A 17,600-nucleotide genomic window follows, 5' to 3' on the forward strand; every position below is an offset into this window, starting at 1 on the left:
GAAAGGACTTAAAGAGATCTTGACAGAGCCATACAAAGATAAAATGTGCTGAGAAGCTTCTTTGTGTTTCTACTCTTTGTGAAGTGATAGTTGCAAGGGGAAGAAACTTCCTTTAGGGGGGAAAAAAAAAAAAAAAAAAAAAAAAAAATCAACCTAACCCACCGAACTTACCCAGTTATTGATTACTAGGCACAATTAAAACCATCTGCACCTTTGTTCTCAGGTATCCACTGCAGACTTCCTGAATCTCACACTAGTAATTCTAGGCTACAAGAGACTTGAACAGAGCTTTGCTGTGCTACACTGACACCTATTAATTATTCTTTTAAAATAGTGATTTATGAAAAAAGGGTATTAAATTTACCCAGTATGTCAACACTTTTTTTTAGTGTAGGATGTGACTGTGTTAAATATAAAGTCCTTAAGAGACCTGCAATTGTGGCTAATGCTTCTGCTTTAAGAAATATTTTAGAGAAGAAAATAGAAATCTTAGAGCCATACTACTAGAGTGGGACTCCCAAGTACTGCAAGAATACAGAGCCATACAACTAAAGTGGGACTCCCAAGTACTGCAAGAATACAGCTACATTCAAAAACACCACACTGAAATAAGTAAAGGTAAGGATTTGCTTTAGATGTTTATTAATCCAAGGAGATCTTCCATAATAGAAAAAAAACATAGGCTTTGAATTTCCCTGCTCTTCCTTTAGAGTTGCATTATCTGTGAAAATGGAACAGATAAGTGCAAATTCTAGGAGGAAGATCAAATTTAAATTTGACATAAGTGTATCACTGAAATTGATATATTGCATCACAAAATGCACTATCACCACCAACAACAATGCAAAATTGTTTTGCAATTTATATAAATACATTTCTTGGAGCAGAGGAAAGCAAAGTTCTAGATGCATTCTTAAAAAAGATGCTCCTTGCTAACTGGTCTAGCAACACATAAAAGCACCCTTGAAGTAAGACTGTATTCCTCACACCAAGATTAAAATTCTTCCCTTGACTTGTGACTTGAAAAATATCTGTTCCAGAAATGACAATGGCACTAAATTGGTGATTTCCCCTTCTTTTTTTTCTTTCATCTGCTTTATATGTAGCACCTTCTTGCTGCTGCTCTGTCCTATCTTCTTCCATGAGGCAACACTTTCTCTTCTGTCTTAAAAGGCTCTCATATATTTTCCGGGGCGCACAATGAAATAAGCAGATACCCAACCAGCAGATGTTCAGAAATTATTTATGTCAAACTGGGCATTTTTCAAGGTCAAGGAATGCACAGGAAAAACGCATGCTGTAATTACGTCTGTCACCTTTTCCTACAAAAATAAAACCTTGTCTAGAGATTATCTTGAGGCCAGAGTACGCCTGTATGTGCTCAAGTTACACATTTACATAAACACAGTTCTCCTGTATGTACTCGGCCAGTCAGCTAAAGATTCAAAAGTATTACCGTGGTTCTCACACCACTACTATAACGGATACTCTGATTCAAGGCTTAATTTTTTTTCCGTATCAGGTGCAATATCCATTTAAGTCCACAGTTTGCTTTTAAAGTATCCCTTTGGTATTTGATTAGGGCAACGTGGCATAGTCCTGGCCTCTTCTCTCACATTAGCACTCCGTGCACAGGGAATTGTACTTGCTGAAGAACAGCAGACCAGAGAGGAGTGACTGGAAAAACCCATTATATCTGCCCAGTGAAGTGCCAGTAGCTGTACAACAAATGGAAGGCAGAGCACGGTTCCAGTCAGCACGTCAAGGAAACCCCAAACCACAAATTCCTGCTACTCTGCTTGATAAAAAAAAAAAAAAAAAAAAAATCACACCACACAAACCAATTTTCTGAAGACTGCATTTTGAGTATCATAATATATATATGTGCATTTCATTTTTACAGATATAAACTCAGTTTATTTTTAACCTGTATTTAAATTTTGGAGGCTTACATTAAATTAAGGTAGCTTGTTTAATATCAATTGTAACAGTAGGTGACATTTTTATATAAAAACCTGCCCAAAGGAAAAAAAAACCCAAACATTTGATTTAAAAGACCTGACACCAGTGATCTCAAGGCAAGATCAAAAACCTATGGATTTTTGCTTTTCGAAAAGAAAAAGGGGGCATCTAAGCCAACCCCATCACGGCATCTCCCTGCTGGCTTCTTCATACAGTGGTTTTGATAGTGGTCCCAGAGGGAACTGTATTTTGCCTTTCCAGCTAAAATACTAGTTACTATAGCAACTTTAAAGGAAGAAAATTGTGGCTTCAAAAATAAAAGACTGGCAAAACTTCAAATGCACTGTCTGGATCAGGCAGACAACAGCACACACTAATGGTGGGAGTGCAAAAAGAGGAGGAAAGAAATGCAAGAGTAGCGCACCTGCACTACCAGGTTCTTGGGAAGAATATTTTTCAAAATGAGGGGAAACAACTGCATTCACAGATAATAGCTCAAATTAGCCAAATTAAATCATTGTGGTTTTAACAGATTGCATATGTAGATGTTTCATCCACACATTTCAACTGACTCTATAAGGGCAGAACTTCACATCTTATTTACCTGCTTTAGAGAAAGTAACATTTTCCTCAGTGCTTACAGTACACATTTGTATCTAAATTTCACCTTGTACAGTGAGATCTTTAAGAAAAACAAAGGACACAGAGGATGTTGCTATTTTTTTTAGCAGCAATGAAGTATCACTAACCCCTTTTTACATAACCGAATTCAAGTCACAACCAGAGGTGACTGCACCACAAAGTCACCAGGTACAAAACTGCTAATTTGTTTTAAATTAATAACTTGAAATTATTTTCCCCAATACATCCCTTTAAATTTTTTTTTATAAACAGCAAACATTTTGCTATTTTTGTACATAGGCTAGCAGGCTTGTTTCAATATGAAAGTGCTAAATCATTTACAGATTTATCAGTTATGTAGTGCTACATTAAGTGTCCAATATTCTACATATGAACAACCTTGATGAATGGAAATAATGAAGATTAAGTAAGGCTATCTGATTACCTTATCTTATTTACATTAAAATAACAGACACCCAATATGAAGGGAGAAAAGGGAAATAAATTGGGCAAATACTCATACCGCCACAGGTGTAAAAATTAGGTCTGCCTTCTAGCTTGTACTGTAAATGAGACATTTCAAGTAGTCCTGCAGCCCATGCTTATTTTTTTCCTCAGAAAAAGAAAAGCTGCCTTCATGACATCCCCTCATGATTTCCAATTTCCAAAGTGTGTCATTTGAAGCTTTAAATTCAGATTCTTCCTGTCTTCATAAAATCCCTCTGGTTTGCTTTCCAGTATTATGTTGTATGATCAGATCCCGCTTCTGGGGCTTTTGTCCAATTTATCAATTAGTTTAGAGTGAGTTGTAGATAACATGAACCAGTTCTGCAACCACTATTGGGAGGAACACAAGCGCTTCACTACAATCACACAGTAGCAGGAAAAGTGAGAATTCAATTCATTCCTGGGGCAGGGCCTCCAAAATTAAATGAAGTTGGCACAACTGGAGCATTGAATTTGTATCCTCCATGCTTTTCAATCATTTTGGATTCTAGAATACCACAGAAAAAACAGAAGAAAATATATTTTAATGCACGTGTATGGGGAAAAACAGATTAAGATTTTGTGACTGATCATTTTGATTCTCTCAGAGATACAGGTATAACATGGGGTTACCCAAGAAAGTAACCAGCACCCACAAAGTGGAAACATGCCAGGCCCAAACCAACAGATGGCCTGATAATTCTTTAAATTCCTCAATATTGATATGAATTCATATTCATATGAATGAATGATAGCTATATTTTGAAGAAAAACATAGTTTAGCTTTTGGGTCATGGGGTGGAGAGGGGCCAGACAGGTCTGGTGGCCACTCCACATCAACAGCCATATCAAAGCCCACACGTGCAGCAAGCCACTGAAGCAGCAGAAACAAGACTTTTTAGGATAGATATACTTCCTTTCCATACCCAAACAGATAATTCGCAGTTTACATTACTAGATCATATAATATAACTTTGAGAGATAACTACCAAGTTTATCACTTAGCAGTGTCAACCAAACCTTAAGATCTTCAGGCATTTGAGGTCCACGTATCCATCACTGTAACTAACAATGACATAGTGAAGCTGTCTGGTTTTACTAGCTGCATATTCTGTCCTTCAAAGATGACTAAGACTGGTTTTTACAAAGCTCTCATACATGGACAACTGAAAATCAGGTAGGTAAAGACCAGACAAATGTGTACTTTCTCTACCTCCACTACAATCTAAATAACACAGAAGGAGGTTTATATTACTACCAGCTCAAAATAACAATGCTTATTAATGGCTTATTTCCAGTCTAAGAGCTTTCTCCCACCTCAAAGCAGTTGCAATTTCTCTCTTTCTGGCAATAGAGAACAGCTCGTATTATCTAGAGGGTCTGCATTTTGCCTGTTTCTTTAGAAACAGGCCAGAAAAATGTTGCCACAGGTGCTGGAAGGATGGGGGGAGAACATGACCTGGGAAGCATCGTTTTGTTCCCTCCTAGCTCCCTAGTGCACAGAAGACAAATCTCTCAGATTATGGACATTCCTTAGCTACATTAATGAGAAATAATTATATTCCAAATCTTTCTAGCAGGATGTCCCAATACATGGTAGGTGGCCTAAATGGGATATCAGTGTGCTCCAACGGTATGCACTTAATTTCCTGTAAGGATAATGTTCCTTACGTTAAACTTAATCTTAACCTAACTTGCTAATGAATAAAAAGAACATTCTTCTTCATAACATGCACAAGTAGTGTATAATCCCATCAGCACAATGTCTAGTGCTTGGCAGAAGCCACATAAAACCCTATATTTTATAGCCATTAAAAGCCTGTAATACTGGATGCTTCCAAACTTAGTGAGGTAATTTAGGCTGCTTCCTGACAAAAACTACTTCTAAAATGTGCATTCTTACTATGTCTTTTCATTGAAAGACCTCTGTACTTTGATTTTGTACTTTTTATTTTATGTTGCAGTAATTGTTCAGTAAGATGCAGGACACGAGCCTGGACTTTAGAAAGCGAGAGATACTGGCTGACTATCAAACACCTGGGGAAAACTTAAGGGGGGAAAAAAGAAAACTGAAGATCTGCCTACTTCCTACAGTTTTAGACCAGAGTTATTTGTATTGAAGAATAACTATCTATCTGAACTATTTAATAGGCGTAATGATGTAGCTTTATTGTAACGGATACTACTTCTATAATTCAGTATTTTTCCCTCCGACAGACTCATTGTCTATCCCAGTTGGGCTAGGTCACATTAGGAAATAATTTACCAGCCACTTAACGTGTTTGTTATCATAGCTACAGTTCATCAACCTTCAGGCAATCAAATCAATTGTTTTCAAATCTAAGCAATTATGACAAAAATGCTTTTATTTACTTGGCCACACCATTAAGACATTTCTGTCACTCCTTATGCTTGCAGTATGCTGTACAACTCACGCACTGGGGCTTCGTGACTATAAAGTCTTAAGAGATTTCAAACATCTCTGGAGTGTAAAACAACTCTGCCTCGATGAAGACATTATCAAGCTTGAACTATAGGCATTTTCTGTATTATGCTTCTTGAGCACATTAACAGCAAATGAAGCAATTAATTGTATAAAAGGGGAAAAATACCATGTGCTGCCCGCCTCTGATCTGCCAGAGTTGCTATGTCCTGCAGTTGTTTCCTTTGTTCTTCACTGAGACCCTGTGTCAAAGCTTGGTACCACACAGGATTACGATTCTGAATTGCTGCAACAGAAAGAAAACATAAGCAAAAGGAAAGTATTCATTACAGTGTTCTATAACTCAAAGCTTACTAACTCACTGCTGTTTTCAACAGGTTCTACTTGGTTTTCCCCAGCAGTTTCTAGTTTACAATGGTATGCAATAAGTTAAATTTTAACTTGTAGGCCAAGAAAGGAAATAAGTTACTTACTCTGAAAAATTGTTTTAAATATCTGATATTCATCAATAGGGTTATCTTCATCATCAATTATTGTGGAATAGCCTTCCAAAGCAGTCTCCTCAGCATCATCTTCTTCCCAGTCTTCATCATCTCCATCTTCACCAGCCTGTTTTGCTAGAATTTCTAGATACTCTTGACCATCTTCATCAATGTCATCTTCATCACTCCCCAATTCCTCTGAGTTAAATATCACACACAAAAAAGTTTATCTCAAGAATAGCAAGAATGCTTCAAGCTGACCATACAAAACTGGCAATGAACTGGTAACAACATAATGCAGAGAAGAAAGAGGGAAGCTTATTTAACTTCTCTCTCAACATCATGGCATGTCCCCCTCTATTCCCCAGACACTCTTCCCTCATTTACACCAAGTGTGTAAATGGAAATGGAAACTTTTATTGTTACAAAGATGTATACAGAAAACTATTTATGCTGATAGCTTGGAGTAGCACTTGACAGAACTTCAGGCAAATCAATACTTGTGCTATATATACTTGTGCTATAATACTAAGGGATACTCAAGTAGTACAAAATGTAATAGCACAAATTATCTCTAATGACAACAGGCTGGAGAGTCCAGAATTCAGTGGCAGAGATCAAAAAGAAACTGGGCTTTAAGTAGACAGATGAAACCCAAGAGATACTTCGACTGTGGAAAACTTCCAGGCAATCGCTCACAAAGGCACCAGGCTGGTGATGGAAAGAAAAACAGGGAACAAGAACTAAAAGCTTAAGCAGAGTACAGGGAAAGGAGGAAGAAAGAAGAATGGGGAAGTTGTAGGTAATTTTGGACTTCATATAAATAATATGGCGAAAGATGGGAGAGTTTGTGAAATGACTGTAAGGCTGATGAAGCTAAAATTCCATGAGTTCAGAGGGTGGGAGAATCATAAGAACTGTCATTTTCAATACACAGGTAAACCCAGCAGTAGCTCAGGGACAGTTTGTAATACATAGTCCAAACTGTACAATGGATTAGAAGGATTCCTGGAAGCTCCTACTGATCCTTGCCCCTCACTCAAAACTCCCTAGTAACAATTCCTTTCTGCAATGACAGAATCCACACACAAAAGCCAGCTTGACAAGACTCTGACGAGACTAAGCCAAGGAAGTTAGCATTCAAGAGGGACTGGAAAGGAAGTCAGATATCCTTGAAAATTGTTAAAAGATATCCAGTGTTATTCTGCAGCTTTTGATTTTTGGAATTGGGGAACTCTGAAGAATTCCACAAGGGAACTCGGCATCTCCATCAGAAGAAATGAAAAATACAAAGTAACAGCGATGTTTCAGTTTCCTACCAGTTTCCTCATCTTCTTCAGCTTCATCATCATCATCGCTGTCATTTTCATGCTCTGCATGACAGGCGTAGGCTCTTTTCAATCCATTAAATAAAAGGATAAAAGCTGGCAGGATCTGGCCAGCAACTTGATTTAAAACCTGTGGTATTTGCTCCAGATCAATAAGAGCACACAAGCCAAGCACACACATCTTCCTATCGTGCAGTCTACAAAAAAAGAGCAAAAAAGACACAAGTTTTGTTATGATTTACAAGTAGGTAACGTAGAAGTGTTAGCACAGCATAATCTTCTTTATCACTTACCCCAAGAAACAGTCCACATCGTTAAGCCACTGTGTTATGAAGTGATTAGTGACAGGCTCCACATTATTGGGAAAACGAAGATTCTCCAATGTATTTAATAGTAAATGAGGATTGTAATACAAAGCAGCTATGGCAACCTGGAGGCACATTGTTCGCAGTTCACTTGTTTTCACTTCTCTGGTCAATCTCTCCAATGCAGCTTCCACAAACAAGGGTATGCACTGAGGAATGACAAACATGGCAAATTCAGTGATCAAGAATAAATTTTGTAGTTCTGTATTTTATACTGAAGTTGAGAAATGGCATAAAACCAGTATGGCACATGAATACAGAGAACACAGGACATACACAGGACTTATGACATTGAAGTAGAAGACAGGACTGTTAGTTAACTACACAAACCACTCAGAACAGAACTCATGTTAATAATCAATTATTATTTGAAAATAAAGTCTTTCAAAAGCATTAGTAATGGCAATCAAAGTTGTTACCAACCTGATCAATGCCACGCCCTTTACACTGAAGAATAATTACTTCTAATAGCTTTGCTGCATGACATTCTGCATCTTCTCCAGCAACTCCTGTAAGGACCTGAAAAATAACAAATACTGCTGATTATTTCCCTAGAAGTATTCTATATACTGCTTTGCTTTAAAAAGTTGATATAAATTTACTCACTCAATTAGAATGCTAGCATAAACATCATTACAGCGATGGCTCAGTATCGCAACTGGTACTGAAACATGGCTGAAGGCAGCTAAAACTAATCTACATGTAAAAGTATTGAATAACTCTATGGATGCAGAACTTACAATTTTTACAAAATCAGTAAATGAATGCATAAGGGTTTTTTTGTTGTGGATGGAAATACAAAAAGAATTGCAAAGTAGTAGCTGATGCTTGTACAGTTACTGTTGTATTTACAAATTTGGGATATCCAGCGAGAGACTACACAACACCTAAAACTTCTGTGTTAAAATACTCACTGTGCTCACCTAATAACACAGTAATCACCAAGAGGTTTCACCAGAACGATTTTATTTTTTATAGATGTATAAATGTTCAAGTGTTTACATGCAGCCTTATCAGCCTGGTTGTAACTTGTTTTCAAACAAAGACTGGCAAGAGTTACTCACTGCAACATTTAAACATATTTGAAATAATTACTCAGGAAATGCCACTGTCAGGCCAGCTGACAGTTCACCATAGTTCTTACACACAACACATGATATCCAGAAATGGAAAACTGCAACCCCCACAGATTACTATTAGACATTATAAAATATTAACACTCTTTCACATAAAGTGGTATTAATTTCCTGCCATAGGGCTAACAGGCTGGAAACCTTTGTGTTCTGCATATTGATTAGATAAACAAAGCCCAGTTGGCAGCTACCTATAATACACAGGAGCTGAGTAATGCGGCTACAAATCTCAGAAAAAAGAAACGACCTAATATTTGTGACGTGCATACGTGTCTTTTACATGCCTGTATGCACAGTGTGCTATGCAAAAGATGAATGCACAAACCCCTGGGTTGTTTAAACTGCTTTTGTTGTGTATAATTTATTTTTTCCCTCTTAGCAAAAGTATACACCTGAAATTTGATGCAACCTCTTTAAATATCTCTGCAATGACCTAATAACTGGTGGAATCACAGAGGATGTTAAATAGCTTTAAGAGCGGGTGTTGAAACTCGTCAGTTTTTACAGCCTGGGAAAAAGGTACCCAGTTTAACAGTTTATTACTTCAGAGATCACAGGTTTTACTATCACAAAGGAATCCACTTACCTTCTTGCACATACTGTAGATCATTTCAAGATACTTTGTGTCTGACAGAAGTGTATCTGTATCAACAGTTACATAATTATGCAAGAGAGGCATCATGTCTGTATTAAAAGAAGAATGATCACAGTTAAGATACTGTTGGCATGTTTTATTAGATGAGCTGTTAAAATTAGGTTGAAATCTGAGTTAATGTTTGTCAAGATAAGCATACATCTAGTCATAAATGCCTTAGCAAAATAAGTCTGCCTGCAGCAACAGCAGAATACAAAACTTCAGGCATAACCTCACTTCAGTGATCTAACATTTCAATCAAGACACAATTCACAGTTTGGTTGAAATCACATACGTGAAACTATCTGGCTGTCTGATTTATTTATATTACTTACCAGTAAAATAATCAAAGCCATCCTGCTGAAAGACCTCAAAAACAAGAGGAAGAAGCTGCCACATTTGTGCAGAAACTTGTTGACATGTCAGACTATGAGCCAAGGAAAAGATCTCCTCATAGAACTCTACAACAAACAGAACCTGGATGAATTTAATGCCAATCACACACTTTAAAAAATAAGCCAACAAAAGTTAAGCCAACCTAATACATGCTGCTGCAAAACTGTTCCAATGACTTGTAAACAGATCCCTTCCAGCTGCTGGGTAATCTGAAAAGAAAGGAAATTTATGACTGTTTTCAAAACTTTGGAGTTGAAATTAAGATTTTTAAATAAAATTACTCAAAAAGTTCTATTTAGACAGTACAGTCTTCTAAAAAAAATTAAATTCCTCACATTTTAGGGCACTAAATGTGCAAGAGCAGTAGAACAGATGTTAAGACAAGGTGGTTTTGGAACATTCTTTGAATACTGGAAGAATCTCATTTTGGGCTTCCTTTAAAAAGAAAAGGCTGACAATAACCCTGTGCAACAGTTCAGTCCCATTAAAACACAGTAAGGAAATTTATGTATTGCAAGGATAAGCAGTAGAAGCTGCAGGAAAGTTCTTGCTGTTCTGGAAAAGTGAAATTTTTAAAAAAATAACCCCAAACAAAACACCAAATCACCTCCCAAACATAGCTTGGGATGTTCACATTGGTCTAAAGGCTGCTCTTTGGATTCGGACACTTCCCAAGCAGTATTTATTACTCCCTGGAACAGCTAACAATCATTAACCTGTTTAGGACACTTACCTTGCATAGAGACAAGTAAGGGTTGAGTTTCTGGTCTTAGCTATGCAAAACAGGATTTGAACCTAACCAGCTAAATACCCTATCTCTTGGAACACTGGTCAGCCTGTGTGAGAAGTTTCCAAATATAAACATTTACTGGTCAATGTTTTACAACTAAGTTCCTCAGGACTAGCATACTGTTATACAAACTTCTTGCTTAGATATCAAGAATTTGCTGACAAAAATCAAGAACATGAAAAGTTTGCTGAGCAGCTTTAGCAACAAGTAAATGAGCTCAACTGGTCCTTGGTTGTATTGCATGGCAGCACCAAACTTGGGCATTCAGAATTCCTATCATGCTGCTTCCTTAGAAAAATCATCAGAGCCCCAAGAGTACAAAGTATTACTGAACTGTTTAGTCACTAAAAAATTATATTTGTCAAAAAACAGGACCTGAATTTGTCAAGCTGCTCTTTTTGAACAAGCTGTACTCTGGACAGAATTTGGTGCATTCAGTACAACAAAACTAAACAACAGAAGTTTTCATCACACAGGAGAATTCTACAGTGCAGATTAGGCAAGCAAACAGAACTATCACTGAGCATGGCCACAACAGCTGTATTTACAGACTTTGATTCTGTTGTACAGAGCAAACTAAGTCAGCAGAGTCAATGATCAAAGCCAACTGAAGTTAATCTATTTTCTCTGAAGGGTGGACCCAACCAAATCAGATGGGTTTTTCCAGCGAGGCTGACAGAGTTCGATCTGTTCGAGACAAGCGGCTTCCACCTATCTGAACAAGAATGTGCATTGTTATGGGAAATCTTGCAGCAACTTTTATGCTTCGTTACCGCACACGTTGTGTCAGAAGCATGGCCCACTCTGTTACAGATTTGTTGCATGCCAAGTACTTTGCCATTTTCTGTTTTAAGACATTTTTGCCTGGAAGGACAGTTTCTCAGATAACATCAGGAACAATTGCTTACTTCCTTGTGATCTTCAACTACACTGAGAAGTGTATCAATAGTATTCAAGATTCCCATTGCTGTCACTGCTTTGTCATCACTGCCTTCTTCATCCGGTCCAGTCTGGATCACCTGGTTAAATGTCATTGCCTGCATGCAATAGCAAAACAACCCATAAGTATGTCATTTATCAAGGAAATGCTTGGAGAGGAACAACAATTGTGCCTGTCTGGTGTTCCACACTATTTAAGGATGACTTCTGAGAAAACGTGTATGAACGTGACTCCTCCATCCCAGAGTTTGGGTTCAAGATTGATAAAATTTGTATGCTAAGCCAATTGAGCCGTTATACTTCATCCATTCATGAAGGTAAAAATTACATTCCTTTCCATGCAAAATAATACATTTTCTACAAATTGAGGATTTAGTTGCTATTTGAACTAGACTGGACTACCTTGCCGACATTCCCAAAAGACACGCAAACAAATTAATTCCAAGGTGAGGGCCTTTAATAGGGAAGAATGTGCTAGATACTGCCATCTAAGCTCTGAATTTCTCCTGCAGATTGCATTTTATTTTCACTTTACATACAACTTAACATTATTCTGACACCATTTTTTTCTTAATTAAAAAATCTGCTCTTTAATTCCCCATTTTAAAGCAGAAAACCCAAGTCACACTGTAGAGAAGACTTAAAATGTGCTACCGAAACTCATTATTAAGGCTATCAGGAGAAAAATAGGCATAAAGATTTCTCATACATTTCTACAAACATTCTTAGAAATTTCCATTTAGTTCAAGTTAAGAAGTCACTTTTGAGAAGAAACAGTCTAAATGTGGAAGAAAATTACTTGTATCAATGCACTTAAGAAGACCAGAAAAACAGCAGATTTATTGATTGATGGACAACTTAATTTTAAATACCTATCTTTCACACATTGAACACCTTCCTAAGTCACCCATAAGTCTTACCAAATGCTGTGTCATTTCTACTGCAATTGGGGTAACTTCTTCACTATATTCACAGATCATCTTCTGAATCACATTAGTAAGATCATCATTTTCAGTCTCTCTTATAATATGTAGTAAAGCTTGCATTACAGGTCTAATGAATGGAGTAATATATTCTTTAGCTGTAAAAGAAGTGGACATATTTGAACTTACAATCTTACAAAACTACAGTGTCAGTATAAGAAAGTTAATATATACCATGAGTCGTATAAATCACTATAACAATACTACCATTCAGAACAAATTTTCTATAAAGATGTATACCAAGAGGATCACACCTGAAGTCTGAAAACCAGAGTTCTACAGTCTTTATGGAATGCAAATTACTTATCCATGCCAATTGTAACTGGACAGGAATGGGTATACACTCTTTCATGTCACATTAGCCAAAGCATATGATACAGAATTTAGGTTTGCTTTGTGGCTTTTATGCCAGTTTCAGGAATATTAAACAATGTAAAGCTTGACAACACTTAAAAAAAAAAAATGACCATGAATAAATGTAGGCTGAGACATAACGCTTATTGCCACCATATTTCTGATTAAATGGTTAGCTGCTCTAAAACTGGATTTATTGTACCATGAAACTGTGATGTTATTTTCAAAAAAATTTTTTCATTTGGAAAATTACATTAAGCAATACAAACTACAATTGGAAGTAGTAAATTTAACATCAGGAAAGAAGTCTCCCTGATTATCACAGTATGAATGCCTATTCCATTAAAGCTTGCTGTAGCTTTAAGAAAAGAGGGCTACCTTTCTCTTGATTACTGATCAGAACTTGAAGTGCTATTGCAGCTTCCACTTTTACAGGCATTTCCCTATCATCTATCAGACACCGTCTCGTGAGTTCTAAGGCCGTCTGGAGGTTCTGGTCACTCTTAAATTTGACTTCACAAAAATAATGAAGAACCCAACAAGCCTGAAAAAAGACACGAACAAAAACAGAGTTACAAAATCTATGAATAAAATTATGGACTATTTGTGTATTCGTAATCTACACAAATTATTAAATCCAAAGTACAACTACCATGGAGTAAAGAAAGTGTAAAACATTTAAGACATGAAGATGTTCGAGAGTGTGGAGGCTGGCCAGTGGGAGGCTTGTCTTTCAGACATCACTAGACCAGTACTATGATCTCAAGTTCATCTTTGGCCACAGGTTTTGTGTGAGCAGTACAGTCTAAATGTAAAACACAAACAGACCATACCACCAGTCACAGATGGAAAACTATGCACACAGTTCTGCAGCCATTTTAAAACTATACAGTAGCTATCTACAGTCACACACAGACTGACACTAATCTCTGAAATAAGCATACAATTTATCACAGAACAGCAGGGAGAAGCGTATTTTTCAGAGGGGAAAAAATAAATACTCCTGAACTCTTGAGTCAGAAAAGACCATGCATTTCACAGTAAGTCTTACACTTTCTTACCCGTGCTCTCATGTAACCCAGCTCGCTGCTGAAGAGAGGGAACACGTGATTCTGCAACATATATTCCATCTGATCTTTATATATCTTCTTCTGCCACAATACAAGGAGAAACACATCAGTTTAAAACTTTAAAAATGCACTTCCAGTTCAGTAAAAAACATGCCCCATGAAAGTCTGAAGAGCATAACAAAGCCCTCAAACTTCTAAGCTTCCCTTTTATTGAAGTTCATTAAGCAACGATGAAATCCCATATTGAACTTGGATCCTACATGCACTTTTGTAATTTTCAGTCAAAATAGTGACAACTTTTTTGTCATTTTATGACTCCTATAGCCACCTTTTGCTTGTCTGCACATTACTCTGGTATCAAAAGAAAAAATAGTCAGGGAAACTTCTCAAAGCTCTGGTCTGAATACAAGTCCATGCCCTGCATCTTTTTTTGCTACCATTCTAATTGAGCAATGTTGCTAGTTTCACTTTATTTCCTCACTTCTATATATACAGAAAAAATCTTGTTAAATCAAGTCTCTCACTGGATCCACCAAAAAAGGAATGTGGTTAAGTGTAGCAAAGGCAATGGTGTAGCAACTCTTACTAGAAGCAGAGAATTTAAAGGAACATTACAAAAAAAAAAAAAAAAAAAAAATCAACTGAACCTGAACACGTCCTTTAACAAAACCTTTGTAATTAAGCTGAAAACAAAACCAAACCAGTCAAGTTCACCAGCTTTAAAAACCTGGCAGCGATTCCAAAACTCAAAAGCTCATTTTTTCCTCTCTTTTCAGGTGGTTAATTGCTTCCTTACCACAAACAATAGCAACAAATGGTTGGAGATACCCAATACATATGTTTCGCCTTTGTCATCAACACTGGCTCTACATGATTAATTTGATTGTGTCTTCCTTATTTTTATGGTCAATCTTTTGTAACAGCTGAAGCTCAAAAAAAAAGCTCAAAAGCTATTCTAATTTCTTCTAAGACACTATATATGAAAGAAAGGAAAGGGGGGGAAGGGGGGGAAGCACCAAAAGAACTCCCAGATTAGTTATGCTTACTTTTAGGAGAATCTCAGCCAAAGAACCGATCATATGTAAAGCACCGTCTTTCTTACGAGGATCAGCATTTGGCTCTGTAAGGATCTGATAACAAAAGCCCATTGTCTTCTGCAACACCTAGATAACATGTAAGGTTAGTTAAAGTATTTCAGTCCGTCATCTCAGGTGCCATTCTCAGTGCTCCGAAATGCTTAAATCTTTAATAATCTGCTCCAAGTATGGAACTTAGATGTTTTATGCGTTTGTTATAAACACATAACATTCTTGATAGATAGGTCCTAGACAAATCGGTAAAAAGAAAAATCACAAATAGACCAGTGCCAAATAAATACAAGGAATGACAAGTTTTAGTATACTATGATACAATGTAGAAAGCAGAAAAGTAGAACTTATTAGTAGTTCTTTCAGCAAATGGAGAGCAGAAGCTAAATGCAACTAACATTTAAGTAAAATCCTTGAATAGCTTACCTCTTTCCTTTTACTACATGATGTAAACAGTAACGTCTGAGCAGCAGTTGTTGGAGAAATGAAGTCTTCAAATACATCTATTAAGTAAACATATAACAGCTATAAATTTTGTTCCTTTACTACAGTGAATGATCTTAATGTAATCTAATGACTTAATATGAAACAGAAAAGCAACAATTTTCCTCTCTTTTCAGGTGGTTAATCGCTTCCTTACCACAAACAATAGCAACAAATGGTTGGAGATACCCAATACATATGTTTCGCCTTTGTCATCAACAGTGGCTCTACATGATTAATTTGATTGTGTCTTCCTTATTTTTATGGTCAATCTTTTGTAACAGCTGAAGCAGACACAGCAATTTCTGACAAAAGTGTTAATTGCTGTGTAGGCAAGCACACAAGTGATTGAATTAAAAATGCTTAGTTTCTTATTTCTCTGCAGATTAACAGAGACTTGTATAATAGCAGTACTGTTTACAGGTCTGCCTCTGACCTGAGGGATAAGATAAGTCACATAAAATCAAGTCTTGAGCACCTTCTTTCTTCTCCAGCCTTAAAGGGCTTGACAAACTAAGGGTAAATCCCAACAACAGAGCAGCAAGCGACAGGAGGCCAGATTAGTCAAGTCTGGAATGTTAGGTTTACTTCATAATGTTTCATTTTCCATTACGGTAAATCTCTTCTGAACTATGCCACATGTGAAAGATCGTAAAAAGTCTGGGGCCTGAAATACTTGCTGTTGTAAAGCATAAACTTTTAATAACATGAAAGTTCTGTAATTATTGATAGCAAGAGCTGGACTGTTTATCTAACAAACATTGTAACTGTCAAAATGAGCTGTTTTTTCAAGTGCAGAGTCACCTGTATCAGTGTTGACTGGCTTACCTCACCAGTCATTTCCACCAGTGTATCCAAAAGTTAACTGTATGAACTTACATTATTTGTATAATACAAACTGGTTTTCTCTTCTTTCTTCCTTCTAAAGACTAAAGTCATCTCTAAATTCACAAAACACTAAAAATTCTATCTTTGTGTGAATTCGTATTTTAACCTGCATAGATTTCAAATTCTCACCAAATTTCATGCGTATGTATTCATATGGATCTTCCTGCCAAAGCTCTTCATCAGCATCTGTATAGCACATCAGTGGGAAAATAACATCTTGGATTATTCCCTGCAATCAAACAAAAAAAGTTGAAAACTGGCTAGCACCACTAAATCAATCTCTATATTCTGTCCTGTATATCACAGATTTTGTCCATCCTGTCACTTCTCACACAAAACAGCCTTCTAAAATTACTTGAACATATCAGATCTTATGTGCTGCCTTGCAAAAAGAGAGAACTTCTAACTTAAGACAGAGCTTCGATAATGTGCAAGCTATTAATTTGCTTTAGAGAGTGGTACGTGGAGGTGATTCAGTGCCATAAATTCAGTACTTATCTCCAAATCTGTTGTGTTGCTCTGTTATGCCATAGTCCTTAATATATTAAAGCACAAAGGTCTGACAGCAAGAAAAGCCATTAGCTAGCATTGCTCACATACCAAGGTAAACTTCACTAAACAGGCTTTAACTTCTTTCCACCAGCAATTTATAAGAGCTCCCTAAACAGTGTACAACAAACTGACCAAAGTAATACCAAGTCATTTAAGTATTAAACACTGAAAATTATTTACTTGAATATGAGGTTTCAGATTCTTCCAGGTGACTGCATGCGACACTCCTTGATTGATGTAATTCAGCGTTTGCTGGAGAACTCTTGGAGCCATGTACTGCTTTTCCTTGTATTGATACAACACCTTCAGCAACACCTAGAAAGATCAGATCTTGTCAATAGCTTATACTCAGCATAGAACACTTAAACCGGAATTCTACCTTCCCTCACAGTCCTACACAAGAACCTCTCAAACCCACCAGAAAAAAAAACCCATGTTTATTCATTAGATTAAAATGGGTACTGACTAATCTTTCTACTAAATGCCATTAACCGTTTTAACAATTTGCAGCTCCTGTCAGGTACTGCACTACTTTTAAGCATACAGTCCTTTAATGAGACAAAACACATGCTAATTCATCACCAATGTAGCCCAAGTGATCTT

The 17,600-nt window shown here is 36.8% G+C and overlaps 1 protein-coding gene and 1 non-coding gene across 3 annotated transcripts in view; both read right to left on the reverse strand.

Annotated features, from left to right (window-relative positions):
* Nucleotides 1-1,229: 1,229 nt before the first annotated feature.
* The window catches only part of IPO7 (importin 7), a 31,508-nt gene continuing 15,137 nt past the window's right edge, over nt 1,230-17,600 (reverse strand). For both annotated transcript variants that reach the window (XM_054067853.1, XM_054067855.1), the window contains 17 exons: nt 17,178-17,312; nt 16,575-16,674; nt 15,501-15,577; nt 15,033-15,149; nt 13,978-14,067; nt 13,295-13,460; nt 12,500-12,660; nt 11,549-11,677; nt 9,993-10,059; nt 9,790-9,915; nt 9,407-9,504; nt 8,111-8,206; nt 7,616-7,836; nt 7,314-7,519; nt 5,986-6,192; nt 5,682-5,798; nt 1,230-3,577 (listed from right to left, as the gene is read on the reverse strand). In XM_054067853.1, the coding sequence (XP_053923828.1) occupies nt 3,480-3,577; nt 5,682-5,798; nt 5,986-6,192; nt 7,314-7,519; nt 7,616-7,836; nt 8,111-8,206; nt 9,407-9,504; nt 9,790-9,915; nt 9,993-10,059; nt 11,549-11,677; nt 12,500-12,660; nt 13,295-13,460; nt 13,978-14,067; nt 15,033-15,149; nt 15,501-15,577; nt 16,575-16,674; nt 17,178-17,312 (2,211 nt within the window). In that variant the 3' untranslated portion in view covers nt 1,230-3,479. The remainder of the gene's footprint in view (nt 3,578-5,681; nt 5,799-5,985; nt 6,193-7,313; nt 7,520-7,615; nt 7,837-8,110; nt 8,207-9,406; nt 9,505-9,789; nt 9,916-9,992; nt 10,060-11,548; nt 11,678-12,499; nt 12,661-13,294; nt 13,461-13,977; nt 14,068-15,032; nt 15,150-15,500; nt 15,578-16,574; nt 16,675-17,177; nt 17,313-17,600) is intronic.
* On the reverse strand, nt 13,606-13,787 carry LOC128852446 (small nucleolar RNA SNORA23). The gene has a single exon (XR_008450285.1). It is a non-coding gene; the product is annotated as a small nucleolar RNA SNORA23 (small nucleolar RNA).

The sequence above is a fragment of the Cuculus canorus genome, chromosome 5 (assembly GCF_017976375.1).
Source record: "Cuculus canorus isolate bCucCan1 chromosome 5, bCucCan1.pri, whole genome shotgun sequence".
In the NCBI taxonomy this organism is placed as follows: Eukaryota; Metazoa; Chordata; class Aves; order Cuculiformes; family Cuculidae; genus Cuculus; species Cuculus canorus.